Raw genomic sequence first — 18,571 nt, 5'->3', positions numbered from 1 at the left:
CAGTGGCAGAGCAAAGTAAACCGATGATGAGGAAGACTGTAATGGTCTTGCAGACTCCTCAGCCGAGAGAAGGTTACAGAGATAAAAGAAGCGAGGTTTTAAAAATGAGAATTTTAAAACCGAGGCATTGCCAAATAATAAGTCAATGTTAATCAGCAAGCACAAAGGTGAAACTTGGTTAGAGTGAGGATAGAGATCACAGAATTACAGATTAGCTCAAGTCAAGCAAGATGGTAATTAGGATGCTGGCCAAAAGAGAATAATCTAAATGAAAGGTAGTACAGGTATGGAGGAGAGTTTCAGCAGCAAGTAGATGTTCCTAGCAATAGAGGATATAAAGTAATTCAGCTCAGAGTCATAGCACACCGAGGTTGCGTCTAGCTCAGCCTCGAAAAGTGGGATGAGACAGAAATTATTGAGAGACTTCAATAGCATGGCTCCAGGCTTCCCAATATTTAATTTCAGAAAATTCCAATGCTGGACATTGGATAAGTAACATATCAAATCTGAGGGAAGTTAGTTGAAGATTGTAGTGTTGAGATAAAGCTGGGTGTTATGAGAATATATATGGAATCTTATGCTCTACATTTACACAAAATATGGAAGTTATTTTTCATAACGTTTTGTTTCAGTTAATAAAGCGCCCAATCTTTGCTTAGTAATAGTAAGTGTCAATTTGAAAAAGTATTTTGCAACTTTTACATTTGAGATTTAAGGATGTAATTAAAAATTTTTAAAAATCATTTCAATGAAAAAATGACAAACTTGTTTCATCTTCAGGGTATGTAAGTAAATCCATCCAAACTGCTACACAAATTACCTTCTCAGTTAGTTCAAGACTCCGGGCTCTGTGTTCCAACCATTTTGCCAGAATTTTCTGTAGAAGTTGAAGAAAACAAAAATATTGCACTTGGGGCAAAGCGAAAAGAAACATTATTTCTTTATCCGAACTACCTACTACACATCATTACCTTTCCCTCTGGAACAATCTTCAACACAAAGGGAATTATCACATTTCTGAACCAGAGACTCAGTTCTTGTGAAGGGAGACTTGCAGGGAGAGAATCTAAGAAATTCTGGAGTCTTTTCAAATCAAATTTGTTTTCAAACTCCACCTGAAATTGAAAAATGCTCTTAAGAGAAAAATTCTTACAGTTCAAACGATAAAATTAAACAACACAGAAGACATGTTTAGCCTGACTTCTAACTAACGAGTGTTTAAACTCCTGATTGCTGTATGTATTATACTTCCTTTTTTCTCTTAGTATTCACGTTTTTAAAAATATGGGCAACACATGTAGCATTGTTGTTCCACCTAGAAATGTCACCAATGTTGCCTTGAGCAAGAAGTAATGTAGTTAATTCAACCAAATCGCCAATCCAGGTCAGCAGAAGAAAGCAAAAGACTAAGGAATAGCTCCAAAAAAAGCACATTACAGTAAAGAGCAAGCAGCTCCCTTACGTATGCTAGATGGACATATGTGGCTAATTTGAATACCTTGCCCAAGTCAGGATTCTGCATTCTAAGCAAACAATCAATCAGTTTGATGAAGTTAAGGTACCACTCAACTGATGGACAAAAACCAAGTGGTTGCAGTATTAAATGCAGTGTCTGACAGATTTATGCCAAAATTAAAACTTTGTTCAAAGAGAAACAGGATTAAGTTTTGTATTGAATGATAGCAAATAATCAGTTATTTTCTACTAAAATTAGTGCAGAGACATAAAATCTTTCATTGGAGCCATCTCAGTGATTAGCAAGATTTCTACATGACAAACTGCCCTCAAACAATCCAAAAGCTTTGTGGTTACTTGAATGGTACTAGCATTTTTAATTCCAGATTTAAAAAAAAACTAAACTGAATTCAATTGATCAGACTGAAATTTGAACTCATTACTGGAATTAAAAGTCATTTAAGATTATCATTTTGTTACCACATTGCAGTCAGTAGGTGAGATACATAATTCATGCCATCCAGCTGTCTAGATCCTTGGGAAGTGCAGATAATGCTACTGAACAATTGAAAGGCTTCCAACTAACATGCAGAAGGAGAGAGGTCAAGGCATCTGTGGTTGCTTTTCAGATTTAAATGTCATAAGACACATCAACCTACAGGTCACCAATTTACTAAGTAGGATCTGAACATAAATCATCATGTACTACACTGCAATGGAAAGCACTTCTCAACATGCAAGACCAACACAACATTTAGCCAATATCACCTGGTGCCTTAACCAAATATATTCTGCACATTTCAGATTTCCCTCCTGGAGCTGCAACAGAACATCATTAAAAAGGTCTTCATTGTTTACAAACTTGATCCAAGCAACACCACTGTGAAAGAAAAACAAATCAAACATTAGTCACATTGCAGGCATCAATAAACTTTGAATTACATCTAATCCAAGACTTCACCATTTCAAACATTCAAAAGTTGAATCATAACAATTTTTGCTACATCCTGTCATTTTGCCTCTTTACTCTTCTAACACAAATCTATCAAAAAAAACAAAAACAAACTGCAGATAATAGAAAGTTCAAATAAAAACAAAAATGTTTGAGCAATTCATCTGAACTGTCTGATAAAACATCGTTGGTTGAAACGTGAACTGTTTTCTCCACAGACGTAACCTGATTTTATTCCAATATTCTTCTAGTGTCCTGGTTGAACCAACTGATTGCCTTCTAAACTCAAATGGGCAATTAGGGATGGGCAGTAAATACCTCCCTTGTACTCCCATGAACAAATTAATATATAATATTTATATACATAGAAGGCAAACACCAAAACAGTTCTAATGGGTTGATTGGTCAATTTCTGATTTGTAACTCCCACATAATTCAACCATCTCAGCCTCTCCACTTGAACTCACTCGTCTTCTTTCTGTATTTCTTTAAAACATTTAAAATTCATTTCTTCAATTCAAATTTTTGTTATTTTTTTTCCAAATTCTCCCACTCTGTTCTATTATCACTAAACTACCTTGAACTGTCTTTCCATTAAAAGGTAAGATATAACGTCAAGCTTTTTTTATTGAGAGAAGAACTAAAACAACAAAATGACTAACCTGAACTTTCCAGGCCCATATGCTTCATGAAAAGTAGTAAGCCGTGCTTCCGCTCTCAATATCTAATTCAATAGATAAAATAATTTCAAAGTGATCTGTAATATGTTCCTAAATCAATATGAAGGAATCAGTAGAATTGTCTTATTACAAATACCTCGACCAGCCACAAAGCTTGCTTCTCAGACAAACCAAGAAACTTCTTATCTTCTTTCTTTAGAACCTACAAAAATATTCTCAGTTAAACAATAATGTGTCTCTTGGAAGGACAATAAAACCAAGAGCCATGAAATAGAACTCACCCGCTTTTTGGCATAATTTAACATTTCCAAAGTTATTTCAAAAGTTGGCCAAGGAACATCCAGACAATATTTCACTACAAACTCATCATCCTTTGGTGGGAAAAGAAATAAATTTAAGACAGTCAGTCAGAAGACACATAAAATATAAGCTAACTTAACTCAGCATCTTTTAAACTAATACCTGTACTTTATGCAAATCTGCTTTTGCCTCATCAACAGTGTTCTGCCATGTTGATAGATTGGGAGCTTCCAAGGAACTTGAGGCTAGGTTCTCCAAAGCTATGTTGAGCCTGACTTTGTACACAAGCTGAAAGAAGTTTCAACATTTATTGACAAAAGTTTAATTCAGTGTAAGTGTATCACTTTCTAGACTAGAATTCAACACTTTGAAGCAGGATTGATTTGTTAAAATTATTAGCAATTACTCAAATATATACCAATGTTCAAAAGTCATACATTTGGGCAACTGTATTTTTCGCGCACACAATGCAAAACTGAAAGCATATGACTGGTAGGAATGGAAAGACAACAGCTGCACAAATGTATGATATCTTGGCTACTTCAACATTTCATTAGATTTAACTTTCAAGTAATAAGATTACACATTATTCCATTTTATTTTTTTCTCAACAGAGTCATATTGCCATAGGTTTTGTCTTGAACTCATCAGGACAGCTACAAGAATGGCATATTTCAAACCATCGGAACAATATCTAAGACAGGAGGAAAGGGTACTGCTTGGTTGGCAAATCAACTCTGGTTATCAAGGAATTGCCATGAAGAATGCAAAAAAGGAACTATAAGCTCTTGTCCCATGTGTAAGTCTAAAAAACCATTAGACTTGGTCAAATTCCTTTGGTTTACAAAGAAGTAGTCCCTGTATATGAATATCTGTCACACCAGCAAGCATAAATGAGCCATGCTATAAGGGTCACTGGTTATTTCAAATTGGTTGTTCGCATCGTTGTTAACACATTCAGGAGTTATGATTTGGAGATGACAATGTTGGACTGGGGTGTACAAAGTTAAAAATCACCTGATGAAGGAGCAGCGCTCTGAAAGCTAATGTGCTTCCAATTAAACCTGTTGGCCTATAACCTGGTGTTGTGTGATTTTTAACATTACAGAGTGTTCAACAATTGTTGCCCAATCATGGAATGAAGATATTTTATTTTGGGTTTTGCAAGCACAGGCTGAAACCAGTTTGTAATCTGCCTCTTACTAACAGCTAGAGGAATATGTTATATGATTCATCAGCCAATGATTACATTATCTACATAACTAGCATTACACTGGTAGAGAAATAGCTGCACAACAACATTGCTCAATTGTACGGTAGACCTTTGGACTGATGGTAACAACCTGTTAGTGAAAAATACCACTTGGTGATTCAAGAATACAGTAAGAATATGAAAATGGTTGCTTGATATACTGTTCAAATGTTAAGATATTTTACCTTTTCAGAGTAATTTGACATGGACTGAGGACGTTTCAAGTTGAAAAAGCCTTTAGCGAGCTTGCACAATGAACAATGATCTGATCATTGTCATCCTGGATATCTTTCATGCACTCCTTTATGCAGTGAGCTTGTAAAGTTAGCACATGGCCAGGGCCTGATTTTAAAAAATGCTGACATGTCTTAGACTGCATGAAGCTACAAGAATCTGAATGTGTATACTAACTGGTAAAGGAGGCTTGCTGCAGACAGTAATGGAGAAAACATTGACAGACTTCAACAAGCTTACTTACAAACATGTCACTGAATGAAGCCATTAATATTTGGCTGTGTCACTGCACCATAGAGAACTTAGAGGTTAGCAACTTGCAAGTGAAGTTCAATTTTAATGACATCGTGTAAACCCAAAAAACTGGTGTAGCCATGGAAGGACTCGCACTGATGAAGTATTTTCTTGAATTTTCATGACTAACAGGTACCTTACTTCCTGTCCCATGTATAGTTCTAATTTACAGATTATACTTTCAGCATCTTTCTTTAAGTAACTGCAAGGATTTTTACAGCATCTGTAAGAACCACCTTAAACGTATTAATGTACACTGTCATTCTCAAACTCACTTGAGATCAAGCAGTGACTTTTTCCTCAAGATATGCATTGAAAAATCTATTAATGGTTTCTCTGTTCCTGTCTGTACATGCCATTTTCACTAGTCAATATTCACATTGGGTTTTATGGAGTTCAGTGCACCACAAGATCGACTCAGTTATACTTCCATAATGCTTTCTCCATGAGAACCTCTCTATCAATCAATCAGAGTTGACTTCCCAGCAACAAGTACCAATTTTTCCGGTAGTTTAAATTGTTGTAATCATTCAAAGTTTGGTATTCTTGCACTTGTTCTGAGGAGTGTAAGATGAAAAGCTTCAGCAGTGTGCTTTTCTTGACAGCAACATTCAAGTTCTGTACTACCAAGCAACTACTTATATTTTTTCTGGCTGTATTTATAGAGAGAGAAACATGTTCACATTCCATGTCCAATGTGACTCTTCTTCAGAAATTCAGTTGTGTTTCTCTCCCCACAGACCAATTTCCCGGGCATTTTGTTTTTATTTCCGTTCTCCAGAATCTGCAGTGTTTTGCTTTTACTTAATTATTTCCTGGTCTATTTCTCAAGTAGGGATATGGCCCATAGGTAATTACTTGCTTGATCCAAATGTCCATTATTTGGGTTTGACCTCAGTTAGTGGGCAGGATATCATATGCAGAAATTCAGCCGAGCTTATATTATACTTGGTATCCATATTGGCAGAAACCTACCTCAACATCCAATGCAAATTGAATAGCAAATCTCTCCGCTTCCTCAAATTTGTGTTTATAAAGCAGGCGACTTAGTCTAGAAGCAGATTGCAAAATGTAAAACACAACAGCCAATCACAATTTAATTAACAAAAAGGAAAAAATAACAAGTAAAAGACTTAAGGACGGATCAGATCAATCAAGGTTTGGGGCAAGAACAGAGAGTTCAACATTTCAAGCATGAACCACAGACCTAAAAAGGCAGCAGTTGTAGAACCAGGGCAAATAAAACCAAATATGGAAATTAGTGCAACATTTGCTAGACTACCTGATAGAATTTCTGATAAGTGATTGAAAATGTCTAAGAATTCAAAGGAAATGGCTGTGCTATTAGTAAAGTAAATGGAAGGACTAAGAAAGAATAACATTAGATAATGAAAAAAAAAGAGAAAATGTGAAAAAATTGGGTTTTAAATATAAACTAACATGAGACCATCAGCTCTAAAAAGCAGTGAAACAGGGTTGGTATATAAGCACAAGCTTCCAAATGATTCACATCCCAAATGCCAACACCTCCTCAGAAAATGGGGAACATAAGCAGACAAGAACTGTATCTCATTTGCTTGCATGGAGAAGTACTCAGGTGAGAGAGAGAGTTGAAATGGTAGGAATATAGACCAGGAATCCACAAACAGCAGAGGGGAGTGTAGAAGAGGAGCTGTTAAATGCTGAAGCTGGTACATAATTAAGTGTGTTGGGGTTGAAGTTTTATTTTACTCACATGTACAATGTGGGTGACATTGGTTGGCCAGCATTTATTGCCTGTCTCCATGCAAAAGTGATGGTGAATTGCTATCTTGAATTGCCTCAATTTATGTGCTGTAGGTAGATCAATAATGGTGCTCGGGGCACAGTTCCAGGATTTTGAGCCATCTACACTGAAGGAATGGCGATGGAGGATGGAGAGTGACTTGGAGGGGAACTTGCCAGTGGTAGTATTTACATGTATCTGTTGATCGACCTTCCAGATAGAAGTGGCCACGGACTTGGAAGGTGCTGTCTAAGAATCTTTGGTTAACTTCTGCAGTGCATCTTGAAGTTGAAAGGTAACGTGGACGAGAATGGCAAGGTCAAGAATGATCTACACCCAACGGTAAAAAAAGAACAGTTCGGGGGATTCTGGCACAGAAGATATCAGATTATATCTTATGAGGCTGCAAAATCTGATGAAATAGTTTGGAGTCTTTATAATAGTACAAGATGTAAAACCTTCAGGTAGTTTCAGTCGAGATAATGTTTGGAGCAGACTTTGAAAAAGGATACAAAAGAGAGAATAATGAGCAGAGAGAAAATGGAAAGCATAAAGGAAGAGATCTTATTTCTAAAAATCAAGAAAGTGACAAAACACAAGGAAGTACATGCAAGTCCTGCAAGTGAAGGGCGGGCAGAGAAGGCAAAGATTAATAATGTGAAGGTGAGGAATGAGTGAAAATTGTAAACATGAAAAATTAAAATATCCTTGACCGAAGAATAACAGCATCATGGAACCCGTTTAGTAATGGAAAAAGTAAGCAAAATAACTGCAACAATGAAAATTCAACTTAGGTGATTTCTCACACGAGTGACATGAGTAAGCTTGTATAGTTTACTCTTTACCTGTTTTCTGGCAATGCTTCTGTTAAGCACCTCATGGCTATTGTAGAAATGACTCCATTAAGTGAACTGCGAGTCAAGAAAACATGAATTAACTAACTAGATTTAATAATGAAGTTTAAAATACAATGGAATAAAATATTTTTAAAAATTACAATGCAAATATTTTTGTTCAATTGATAATATGTAAATGTAATACAGCATGAAACACTTCCAATGTTTTTAGCAGTTAATTTATTATACCTTTTCTGATTTTCAGAAACTCCTTCCAAAATATATATTGAATCCTGTATCAGAAACAGTACAAGTGAGTTAGCAAAGCAATAACTGAATAGATTTTAGGTAAATAATTATGGATGCTGAAATGAATTGAGTCATTGCATGGCAAGACACAAATGTGAATTTGTCACATCACTGAATCTGGATCTCAGCTCCATTGGCTATGTAGAAGAAAGGCAGGGAAGCAAATGAAGAAAAAAATAGGGCTTCTCTCCACAAAAGTTTAGCAATGCCAACACAATTTAATTCCAATATTAATTTATAATGTCACAGCTAAAGAAGCTATTTCTAAACATATAATAAAAGTCTATGGCATTATAATTGCAAAAATGTTAATAGTACTATAAATCATTTTACAAAATGTCTGCTAATTATGCCTTCAAATAATAAAAACTCAACTGCCTGAACAATTTCACTATTATTCTTTCTCATGTTGTTATTAAACTGTAATTTTAATCATTTAGAAGGTAATAATTTAAAATTTCTCAAAGTAAGATACTATTTTATTAGGATTTATTTCAAAAAGTGAACAAGTATTTCCAGATCATCAAAAATGTGTATACAATTATCTCCTACCTGACCAATATCAGTTTGAACCAGAGCTGCAATATCTGCTACTTCTAGAGAGTATAGTAGCTTCATTGTGGGAAATGAATACACCATAATATTTCTCATCTGTGAAAAAAAATCAGAGATTAGTCTACTTTATACATTATTAATGGCTTATTATACCCATCTACCAGAGCCAAGAGAAAACAAATACTTTGCACTAAACCTTAAAATTAACTCTAGTTTGAAAACTCTAACTTTCTGAACATAAAAAAATCCTACTAAACAGATTTGGAAAATTTAATTCCAGTAAGTTTACAGCTTTGCTCAATAGAAACAATAATTCATAAGGAGAACCGGTCTGTAACTGGGAAAAAAAAAATTACCTGTTTATTCAGTGAAGTTGTCAGAGCTACAAGTTTCAGGTTTGCATTCCCTTGTCTATGAGGAGACAAAATTAATAATTATAACTGATTGCTTCTCCGCCAACAGTAACTTCCATTTATTAGTAACACCTTTAACAGAGAAGAAGTGAGGAAAAAATATTCAATACTGCAAGCTGATCAAAAAGGATGGGCTTTAAGAAAAGAGCGAAGTTAAGGATTGGAGGGCATTTTACTGTTGTGTGCATTTCATTCAAGCATTTGGTCCTTATATTTTATGTTGTGTGGCCATTCAACAAAAAGAGTCAATTTGTGCTTGGGCTACACATGAACTTTTGGGTGGCCACAAAGCCGAAAGGGGTGTAAGCAGCGAACTCTCGAGCTTGGAGTCTCTGCACCTGAAGGTTCCCCTCCAAATGATAGATTGAATGGATGGAATGCACAACTTGCCATAGACAGGAAACAGAAAATTAATACATTATTTATGTGCAGATAATAAACAAACATGCTGCAGAAGAGTTTCTATGGAACTGAATTATATAGAATGGATTTTATTGCCCGCTACCTGGTGGTTTTTTTTTAAAAAGAGGCGAAGACACACAAACATGGTGGATAGCTAGCTCATCACGTTCCTACTGACTCCCAAACCAATCAGCCCCACCGATCACTTTCTCACAACCAATTCCTCCAGATGGCTGAGAGTGCATTAACTTGGACTAGGCAAGCTGTCGCCTGGTGTTCTGGCCTCCTCTCCTGGTTGGTGGAAAGAGGACTCCCTGCCTCTGAAACACCCAGTTAAGCAGGATTTTGAGGTCCTTGGTCCTGACAGCAAAGCTGAATGCCAATTTTCACTTCTCTACCATATTTGGTGGGGGAAAATGTCAGGAACTGTGCAGGGCTGCTCTGGACTATCAACATTACAGAGGGACATAGATAAGCTGCAGAGCTGGGCCAAGAGGTGGCAAACTGAGTTTAATGCAGAAAAGTGTGAGGTGATTCACTTTGGAAGTTGTAACAGGAATGCAGAGTACTGGGCTAATGGTAAGTGTAGATTGGTAGTGTAGATGAGCAGAGAGACCTCGGTATCCATATGCACAGATCCCTTAAAGATGCCATCCAGGTTGATAGGGCTGATAAGAAGGTATACGGTGTATTAGCTTTTATTAGTAGAGGGATCAGGTTTTGGAGCCATGGGGTCATGCTGCAGCTATACAAAACTCTGGTGCAGCCACACTTGGAATATTGCATGCAGTTCTGGTCACCGCATTATAGGAAGGATGTGGAAGCTTTGAAAAGGGTTCACAGGAGATTCACTAGGATGTTGTCTGGTATGGAGGAAAAGTCTTATGAGGAAAGGTTGAGGGACTTGAGGATGTTTTCGTTAGAGAGAAGAAGGTTGAGAGGTGATTTAATTGAGACATAAGATAATCAAAGAGTTACATTGGGAGGACAGTGAGAGCCTGTTCACTCGGATGGTAATGACTAGGATGAGGGGGCATAGCTTCAAATTGAGGGATGATAGATACAGGACAGACATCAGAGTTTCTTTACTCAGAGAGTAGTAGTGGTATGGAATGTACTGCCTGCAACAGTTGTAGACTAGCCAACTTTATGGACATGTAAATGGTCATTGGATAGGTATATAGATGCGAATGGAATAGTATAGATTAGATGGGCTTCAGATTGGGTTCACACGGCAGCACAACATCGAGGGCTGAAGGGCCTGTAATATTCTATGAACACTGTAATGTTCTAGGAATACAGATTATGTATTCTTAATGAATGGCACATGTAAATTTGCAGTGAAAGATGTATCCCCTCCTGCTCTGCAAACTGAAATGTTGGACAAAATGAGGTCCAGTCATTTCAATCCAGGTTCATAATGGCTTTTTAAAAGATGGTGCCAGTACAGAGATGACAAACAATTCCAGGATATCCTGATAATGGTAAGTTGTTCAAAGTAAATCAATTGGTAGAATGGAGCTAAAATCAAATGTGGGGGCACAATAGGATTGGTATCAGTAGTTAATGAGGCAAATTTTGTAAGATGCAGTTAAAAAATGACCCAACCCTCACAGACAGAAATCCTCAACAACACTGACAGTTAGCCAATTAAAAACTTAAGAGTCAGCCCACTGTTTTATATCAGCAGAATTCTTGCCAAAATGCTGTGAATGGAAATGAATAGAAAAAGTGAGTGCTTCATGAAGTCCAATTTTTCACACAATTCAATTTCATTCCCAATTCATTTCACTTGCACTTAAACTGATCTAATCAAGATATTGTTGAAAATAAGTACTTTTTAATCTGTTGGAGGTTTTTAATTCTTCCTTAAATTTTCTGGCTAAATTGACTAAATGTAAATCCCTTTTCCATGGAAAGTAAACAATCAAAGCAAATTGTCAAATTAATGTGAATAACTAAAATTATAAAAGAAGAAAGGGCTGTTTTATTATAACATTTCAAAACTTCTCTTACTTGTTCATGGCAGAAGAATCTCCCTCTGCAGTCAGCAAGAAATCCTGGATGTGAACTGATGGCCAGTACCAGACCATAACAAAAGCATATGCATCCCACATACTGAGACAATTCTGAACCGAAAAGTGAAAGCAAGTTAGAATGTTTCAGTGATTATTTTTTCTTTTAAATTCTGTCATAAAAAAAAGAGCTGAACTTACAGTATCATCCAAGATAAATATTGCACTCCCAACAATTTGACATTTCTTCACACCTAAAATTAAAAACATACAGATTATGTATTCTTAATGAATGGTACATGTACATTTTCAATGAAAGGTGTTTCCCTTCCTGCTCTGCAAACTGAAATGTTGGACAAAACGAGGTCCAGCCATTTCAATCCTGTCAAATGATCGAACAGTCCACTTTTCTCAATTTCTAAACTGCTTACTTAAATCTGACCTTTTTCTGGTGTTAAATAGTCAGTGTTCAAATTAGGTTGGAGCAAAAAATTAGTTTTGATTATTAAAAGTCTTCAGATCAGCATTTCCACAAAGCAATGACCATCACTCATAAAAGAGTATAGGAATGGGGGGTGCGGGGGTTGGTGTTGTGATATGCTTGGACAAAGAAGTTCATATTACTGAAACACGAGTAACTTTGATACATTTGGAACAAAGGTACACTAACTGGTCCGAAGAGAGCACTTTTTATTCATGTCTTCAAGTTATACACTGCCAAATTTGATTGTGAAAGAAAAATTGGCAAGTTTAAATTTACAGATTATACCAAATAGTCTAAGAGTGATTATGTTCAAAAACATTAGTAAGATTTAGTGCTTGAGCGAGAACATAGTTGTAATCATATTAGAAACATAGAAAATAGAAATGGGAGTAGGCCATTCAGCGATTGAGCCTGCTTTATTGTTCAATATGATCATGGCTGATCTTCCAACTCTGTGCCCTGTTTCCCCTTTTGTTCCATATGCTTTGATCCCTTTAGGCCGAAGAACTAATTCCTTGAAAACTTCTAATGTTTTGACATCAACTGTTTTTTGTAACAAAGAACTCCACTGGCTCACCAATCTGAGGGAAAAAGATTCTCATCACAGTCCTTAATGCCTTATCCTGTACCCTCAGACTGTGAGGATATATTGACAGATTTCAATCTATGCACTGTAGTTTCAAATTGAAGAATGTATACAGCAGTAGCGTAATTCACGTGCAGATCTTAAACTGAATTATAAAAGTACACTAACCAAACTATCACCCTTTATTTCCGGTCATGTCTTAGAAGTCAGATACATCCTAATTTGAGTTCCACCAGTTGGTTTAACAAGAACTACTTAAGGGGTCTACTGAGGACCCAGTGAATGAACTAGATGCTTCTTTAGTGAAAAAAAATCAATACCGCAAGATTAGTCAAAGGAGTGGAACTTATGAGGAAGTTTGATCATTTTCCAACATTAGAATGGATGTTTAAAGATACAGATGTTGATGTGGATTTTCCTGTTGGTGGATATAAGCCAAATTTCTCAAATTAAATGAGTGGATGCAAATAATAGACTTTTTGATTGCTCCAAAGAAATATACTTCCAAAGAAATTGTTCATGGTCCTCAAGGTACGGTTTCTGAATATAATGCTTCCTAAAAATATGGAGGTCTTTTAGTCACACAGCATGGAAACAGACCCTTCGATTCAACTCAACCATGCCGACCAGGTTCCCAAAACTAGTCCCATTTGCCAGTGTTTGGGCCATTTCCCTCTAAACCTTTGCTATTCATGTATCTGTCCAAATATCTTTTAAATGTTGTTACTACACCTGCATGTACCACTTCCTTGGTCAGTTCATCCCATGTATGTACAATTACCTGTGTGAAAAAGTTGCCTCTCAGTCCCTTTTAAATCTTTCCCCTCCCATCTTAGAACTATGCCCTCTAGTTTTGAATTCCCCTATCCAGGGAAAGGAACTTTGCTATTCACCTTATCTTCACACCTCTTGATTTTATAAACCTCTATAAAGGTCACCCCTCAACCTCTTACACTCCAGGGAAAAAAGTCCCAGACTATCCAGCCCCTCCTTATAAACCAAATTCTTCAGTCTCGGTAACATCCTCATAAATCTTTTCTGCACCCTTTCCATTTAATAATATTGTAATAAGAACTGTACATTGAATTCCAAAATATCTTGCTTTATTTGCTTAACACTTAATGATCACCTATTTAATATGTTAGAACCCTTGCTGATTTTTCATTATTTTTATTCTTTTATCAATTTTGTTTTGGAACTGTGGACTGAAACTGTGAGCTGAAAATGACCTTTGAACTGTGGGCAGCAGCTTATTTTAAAAAGAAGCAGAACAAACAATCTGTGGTGTGTTGAGATGCCAGGCCTAGAGTTAAGTGCAGATTGGATATTGATCGAAAGGTTCAGCAGATGCTTCGACATTAGAGCAGTAAGTTTAAACAGATATCAGACGCTGGCCATTAATGAGGTCAGTACCTGAGAATTGGTTCCAAAAGTCTGTAAGAGACTTTATGTACAAGCAGATGGCAGATGTTGACTGGGGTAATTGGACTTGTGGGGAAACAGTCAATTTGACAAGAAGAGAGCAAAGATTTGAACTGGGTTTTGGGCTGTTTTCTGGAAGTAAGAGTTTGGCTGCTGATGTGATGGCATGAATATCGGAAAACTCTACACCTAAACTCAGTTATTGGAAGTTCAGAGAATAGAAACTAACTCATAAGTGTCACTGACTTCTTCTAAGTGAACTTAAAAAAGTGGCCATTGACAACTTCAGAAAATCAACCAAGAAATAATCATAAATCTCTGTGGAACAAAGCGTCATGAAAACCATCTAATCAGCTTGGCTGGTTTTGATATTTTCTTTATCATTTAATTGTTTTTTTGTTTGTCTTTTGTGGGAATGGGGCTGAAAACAAAAGTAATTAAATTTAAACACTGACATCAAATGTATTACTTTGTTATTTTATATTGCATTATTAAAAGTAATTTATTGTCATTAACCTGTTAAGTCTTTTAAGCTACAAACCGGTCTTGAGAATCGCAGAGTTTGCGATTGGTTATTTTAAAAAGTCGAGTTAGGAACTGCTGGGGTCAATTTTGATGATGTTTGAAGATTTTAATTTTACTGTATTGCTACTTTAAAAGGTAGAAAAGCTGATTTGGTTCAGCTGTCTGTCTTCATGTCATAACAAGTAGTACATAACATGTATTGTTAGACTGTTCGAACATGAAGAGTGAGGTGACAATGTGATATGGGTCACTCTGCACAGTACACATCTGGAAACACTTTGAAAGTGGACCAAGTGTCCCATCTGATCTGGGACACTGAATATACTGATATTCATCATATCAGCAGTTCACTTTGTCACCATATTTATCAATGGGAAATTTTAAATACTCTCTGCACACAGACTTCCCTCTGGTCTACATGAAACTGTTCATCGCTACACTACTACCTCAAGTTATGCATTCTAGAAATGTATTCAGTTTGTTTTGAAATATTGGTTGTACCTATGAATTCTAACTAGGTAATGACAATTCCCAGCAGCCCTGGCAAACACATTGAATGAACTTCAACCAAATGGTCATATCTCAGTCAATTTAAGGGAGAGTGTCATGAAGGAATTCGGCCACAATCTAACAAAGGCATCATCTAATCTCAATTCAGGGGTTTGGGTGTGTTAGTCCTGTATGTCCAGTACAACCAATTCAGGAAATCCCATCCAATTAGTTAAGGAGTGAACAGAGATCAGCACCGACTCGCTTTCCAGGTTGGTCACAGGGGTGGCAACAGGCAGTCCTGCAGGTTTGTTCACTGAAAGTAGAGGGGAGGAGGAGTTAATCAGGGCCACTGATGTGGTGTGCAAGTTAGAGGCAGCATACTGGTGGGGATTGGAAGCAGCATGCTGAGATGCAGAGGCGACAATAATGGTGGGGGGAACGCAACATTAAGTGGGAGATGACAGTACATTTGAAGGCACAAATGACTGGGTGCTAATCATTGGTCACCTTGCTTCGAAGGAAAAAGTGCATCATTCTGTTTGATATAACTAAGCTTAAAACCAGGGCTCAGCTTCGGCAATGTGGGGAAACGAACACTTAAATGAAAGTGTTACTGTTGAAGAAGCAGACTCTACTTGTAAGTGGTATGAGGTCCTTCAAGGGCAACAGTTTAAGACATCTATAAACACAGAATTCCAGACATGAACCACATATTTTTTTCACTGCATGTCAAATACGAATCCAGGCCAAAAGCAACCTTTACCAAGTTGAAGATATTACAAATTGATTACAGACATGTCTAGGAAGCAGAAGTACTTGCGTTAAACATTTCACCTCAATGTCATAATTCACAACCAGCATCAAAGGTCTTGCAGGCCACACAAGGGTACAGAACAGATATCCTCTCACTCTGAACTATAAGTAATAACATACTCTGATAAGCAATACTGCCTTTTTCCGGTGATGTTGGGGAAGTGGGATTGGGGTTGGGAGAGTGGGATTGGGATGAGAGAAAGGACAGAGCAAAGATTTCAGTAATCCTGTTGGACTTCCAATCTCTTACTGTATTTGCTTGACATGGCTTATGCTACATACTTCGAAATAAGGTCCTTTCGATTCGATTAGATTAGATTACTTACAGTGTGGACACAGGCCCTTTTGCCCAACAAGTCCACACCAACCCTCCGAAGAGCAACCCACCCAGACCCATTCCCCTACATTTACCCCTTTACCTAACACTACGGGCAATTTAGCATGGCCAATTCACCTAACCTGCATATTTTTGGACTGTGGGAGGAAACCGGACACAGGGAGAATGTGCAAACTCCACACAGACAGTTGCCTGAGGTGGGAATTGAACCTGGGTCTCTGGCGCTGTGAGGCAGCAGTGCTAACCACTGTGCCACCATGCCGCCCACCGTCCTTTATGTTAAAAGGTCCATGTACAGGCTCTCCTTTTTGAATTGCTCCAAATACCACAATACTGAGGTCTATGCAAAACAATCATTTGTCTGAAATACAAATGCTAACTACATCCATTACTACAGATCTATTTTGTTTCTGAAATGCTTCAGATTGGCCATAGTCCAATGAATCTAAGGATTCAGCTACAACAGGGGTTATTGTTGCCACAGTACAATGAAGGTGCAAAGAAACTGAAGAACAAGGCATCAGAATGTCCGGGACCAGCAGCAACCTCCACAAATAATGGGTTGCATAATATAAAGGGCCTGTAAATGTTATCACAAAGCAATCGTAACAAAGATTTGCTGAACTGATGATTCTCAATGTTCAAATTTCACATTTACCTTTCAGTATGGATGAGTCAATCATATTGTTGACTTCTAGATCTTTCAGCGCAGTTATGTTCCATGTTGATAGTATGTAGTCACCTGTGCCCTATAATATAATAAGAATGTGAACAAAATAGTTTCTCTCTTTTGAACAGTTTTATTAACTAGGGTAACAAAAATAATAAATTCAAACAATGTTGCCTTGATAATACAAGAACTATGCTTGAGATTACAAGGGCATGTCTTACATAACATACACTCTTTTGCATATGGCGTACATTAATTTCTGTTAAATTGGGCATGATTTCCACTTTATTTTGCACACGCTTGGGAGCAGGTGAGACACGCCCATATCCAATCAATAAAAAAGCTCACCAGATAAAGTGCCAATTAGACACACAAGTTGATGAAGCAGCAGGTTTCTCAGTCAATAATTCCCCACAATAACAACGTCCCACCCTGCCTGAAGTTGCCAGCGAAAGGCCAGCAGCTACTGAGCAGAATAACTTCAAAGAACCAGGCTGCTGGATGAACAGCAGAAAAGCCGAAAGGAGCAGAAATGATCCTGAAGTGAAAGAAGCAGTTGGTCATCTCCCTGCTGGCAACCTGCCCAATATTTTGGCAATTGTATCAATTAGCCTACTAATTCAAGAGGGAGAAACACCCTATCATTGTGATATACCCAAGTGGAGACATAAAAGCATGTTATTACAAAACTACAAAACAGAAAAAGTAAATAAACAATAAAATGGATACAACTTATTCGTGTATACATTTCTCTTACACAGATGGCATTAACTTTTTTATTCATTTGTGTGCAGTGTGGGAGTCACTGGCTGTCCAGCATTTTTTGCCCATTCTTAATTGCGCTCAAAAAGGTGGTGGTGAGCTACCACCTTGAACTGCTGGAGTCCACATGATGTAGGTGGACTCACATGCTCTTGAGGAAGAGAATTCCAAGATTTTGATCCAGCGACAGTGAAGGAATGACAAGATATTTCCAAGTCAGGATAGTGAGTGACTTGGAGGGGAACTTGCAGGTGGTAGTATTATCATGTATCTGCTCCCCTTGTCCTTCTAGATGGAAGCGATGGTGGGTTTGGAAGGTGCTGTCTTAGAATCTTCAGTAAATCTTATTGATATTACATACTGCTGCTGAACATCGGTGGTGCAGGGAGTGGATGCTTGTGGTTGTAGTGCCAATCAAGCAGGCTGCTTTGTCCTGGATGGTGTCAAGCTTCTTGAGTGTTGTTGGAACTGCACTCATCTAGGGAAGTGGGGACCATTCCATCACACAGATGGCAACATTTTCGGGAGTCAGGAGTTGTGTTACTTGTTACAGTATTCCTAGCCTCTGACTTGCTTTTTTTATTCACTCATGGGATGAGGGCATCACTAGTTAAGCCAGCATAAATGGACATTCCTAATTGCCTGGAAAGCAGTTAACTGTCAACCATATTGCTGTACTGTGTGACATATAAGCCAGACTAGGTAAGGGCGACAGTTTCCTTCCTTAAAGGATATTTGTGAACCAGATGTGTTTTTCCGACAATCGATATTGAATTCATGGTCATCATTAGACTCTTAGTTCCAGATGTTTATTGAATTCAAATTCAACTATCTGCCATGATGTGATTCAAACCCCAGTCCCCAGAACATTAGTTAGATCTATGGATTAACAGTCCAGCAATAATACCACGAGGTTATCGCATTCCCTCTTGTAGCCACAGTGGTTATGTTGAGAGTCCAGTTGAATTTCTGGTCAATGGTAAACACAAGGATTTTGATAGTGGGGGATTCAGTGATG

At 37.4% G+C, this 18,571-nt stretch overlaps 1 protein-coding gene across 2 annotated transcripts in view; it reads right to left on the bottom strand.

Moving 5' to 3' along the window:
- Window positions 1-18,571, bottom strand: part of kntc1 (kinetochore associated 1) — a 148,561-nt gene that overhangs the window by 101,710 nt on the left and 28,280 nt on the right. For both annotated transcript variants that reach the window (XM_043715769.1, XM_043715770.1), the window contains exons 9-23: window positions 16,780-16,870; window positions 11,664-11,716; window positions 11,464-11,576; window positions 8,989-9,043; window positions 8,630-8,728; window positions 8,018-8,061; window positions 7,778-7,843; window positions 6,143-6,218; window positions 3,550-3,675; window positions 3,369-3,458; window positions 3,224-3,289; window positions 3,070-3,131; window positions 2,224-2,335; window positions 972-1,115; window positions 821-877 (exon numbers count right to left, since the gene is read on the bottom strand). In XM_043715769.1, coding sequence (XP_043571704.1) covers window positions 821-877; window positions 972-1,115; window positions 2,224-2,335; window positions 3,070-3,131; window positions 3,224-3,289; window positions 3,369-3,458; window positions 3,550-3,675; window positions 6,143-6,218; window positions 7,778-7,843; window positions 8,018-8,061; window positions 8,630-8,728; window positions 8,989-9,043; window positions 11,464-11,576; window positions 11,664-11,716; window positions 16,780-16,870 — 1,254 coding nt within the window. The remainder of the gene's footprint in view (window positions 1-820; window positions 878-971; window positions 1,116-2,223; window positions 2,336-3,069; window positions 3,132-3,223; window positions 3,290-3,368; window positions 3,459-3,549; window positions 3,676-6,142; window positions 6,219-7,777; window positions 7,844-8,017; window positions 8,062-8,629; window positions 8,729-8,988; window positions 9,044-11,463; window positions 11,577-11,663; window positions 11,717-16,779; window positions 16,871-18,571) is intronic.

Source organism: Chiloscyllium plagiosum, chromosome 25, assembly GCF_004010195.1.
Source record: "Chiloscyllium plagiosum isolate BGI_BamShark_2017 chromosome 25, ASM401019v2, whole genome shotgun sequence".
NCBI lineage: Eukaryota > Metazoa > Chordata > Chondrichthyes > Orectolobiformes > Hemiscylliidae > Chiloscyllium > Chiloscyllium plagiosum.
This window is presented reverse-complemented; position numbering and strand designations above follow the sequence as displayed.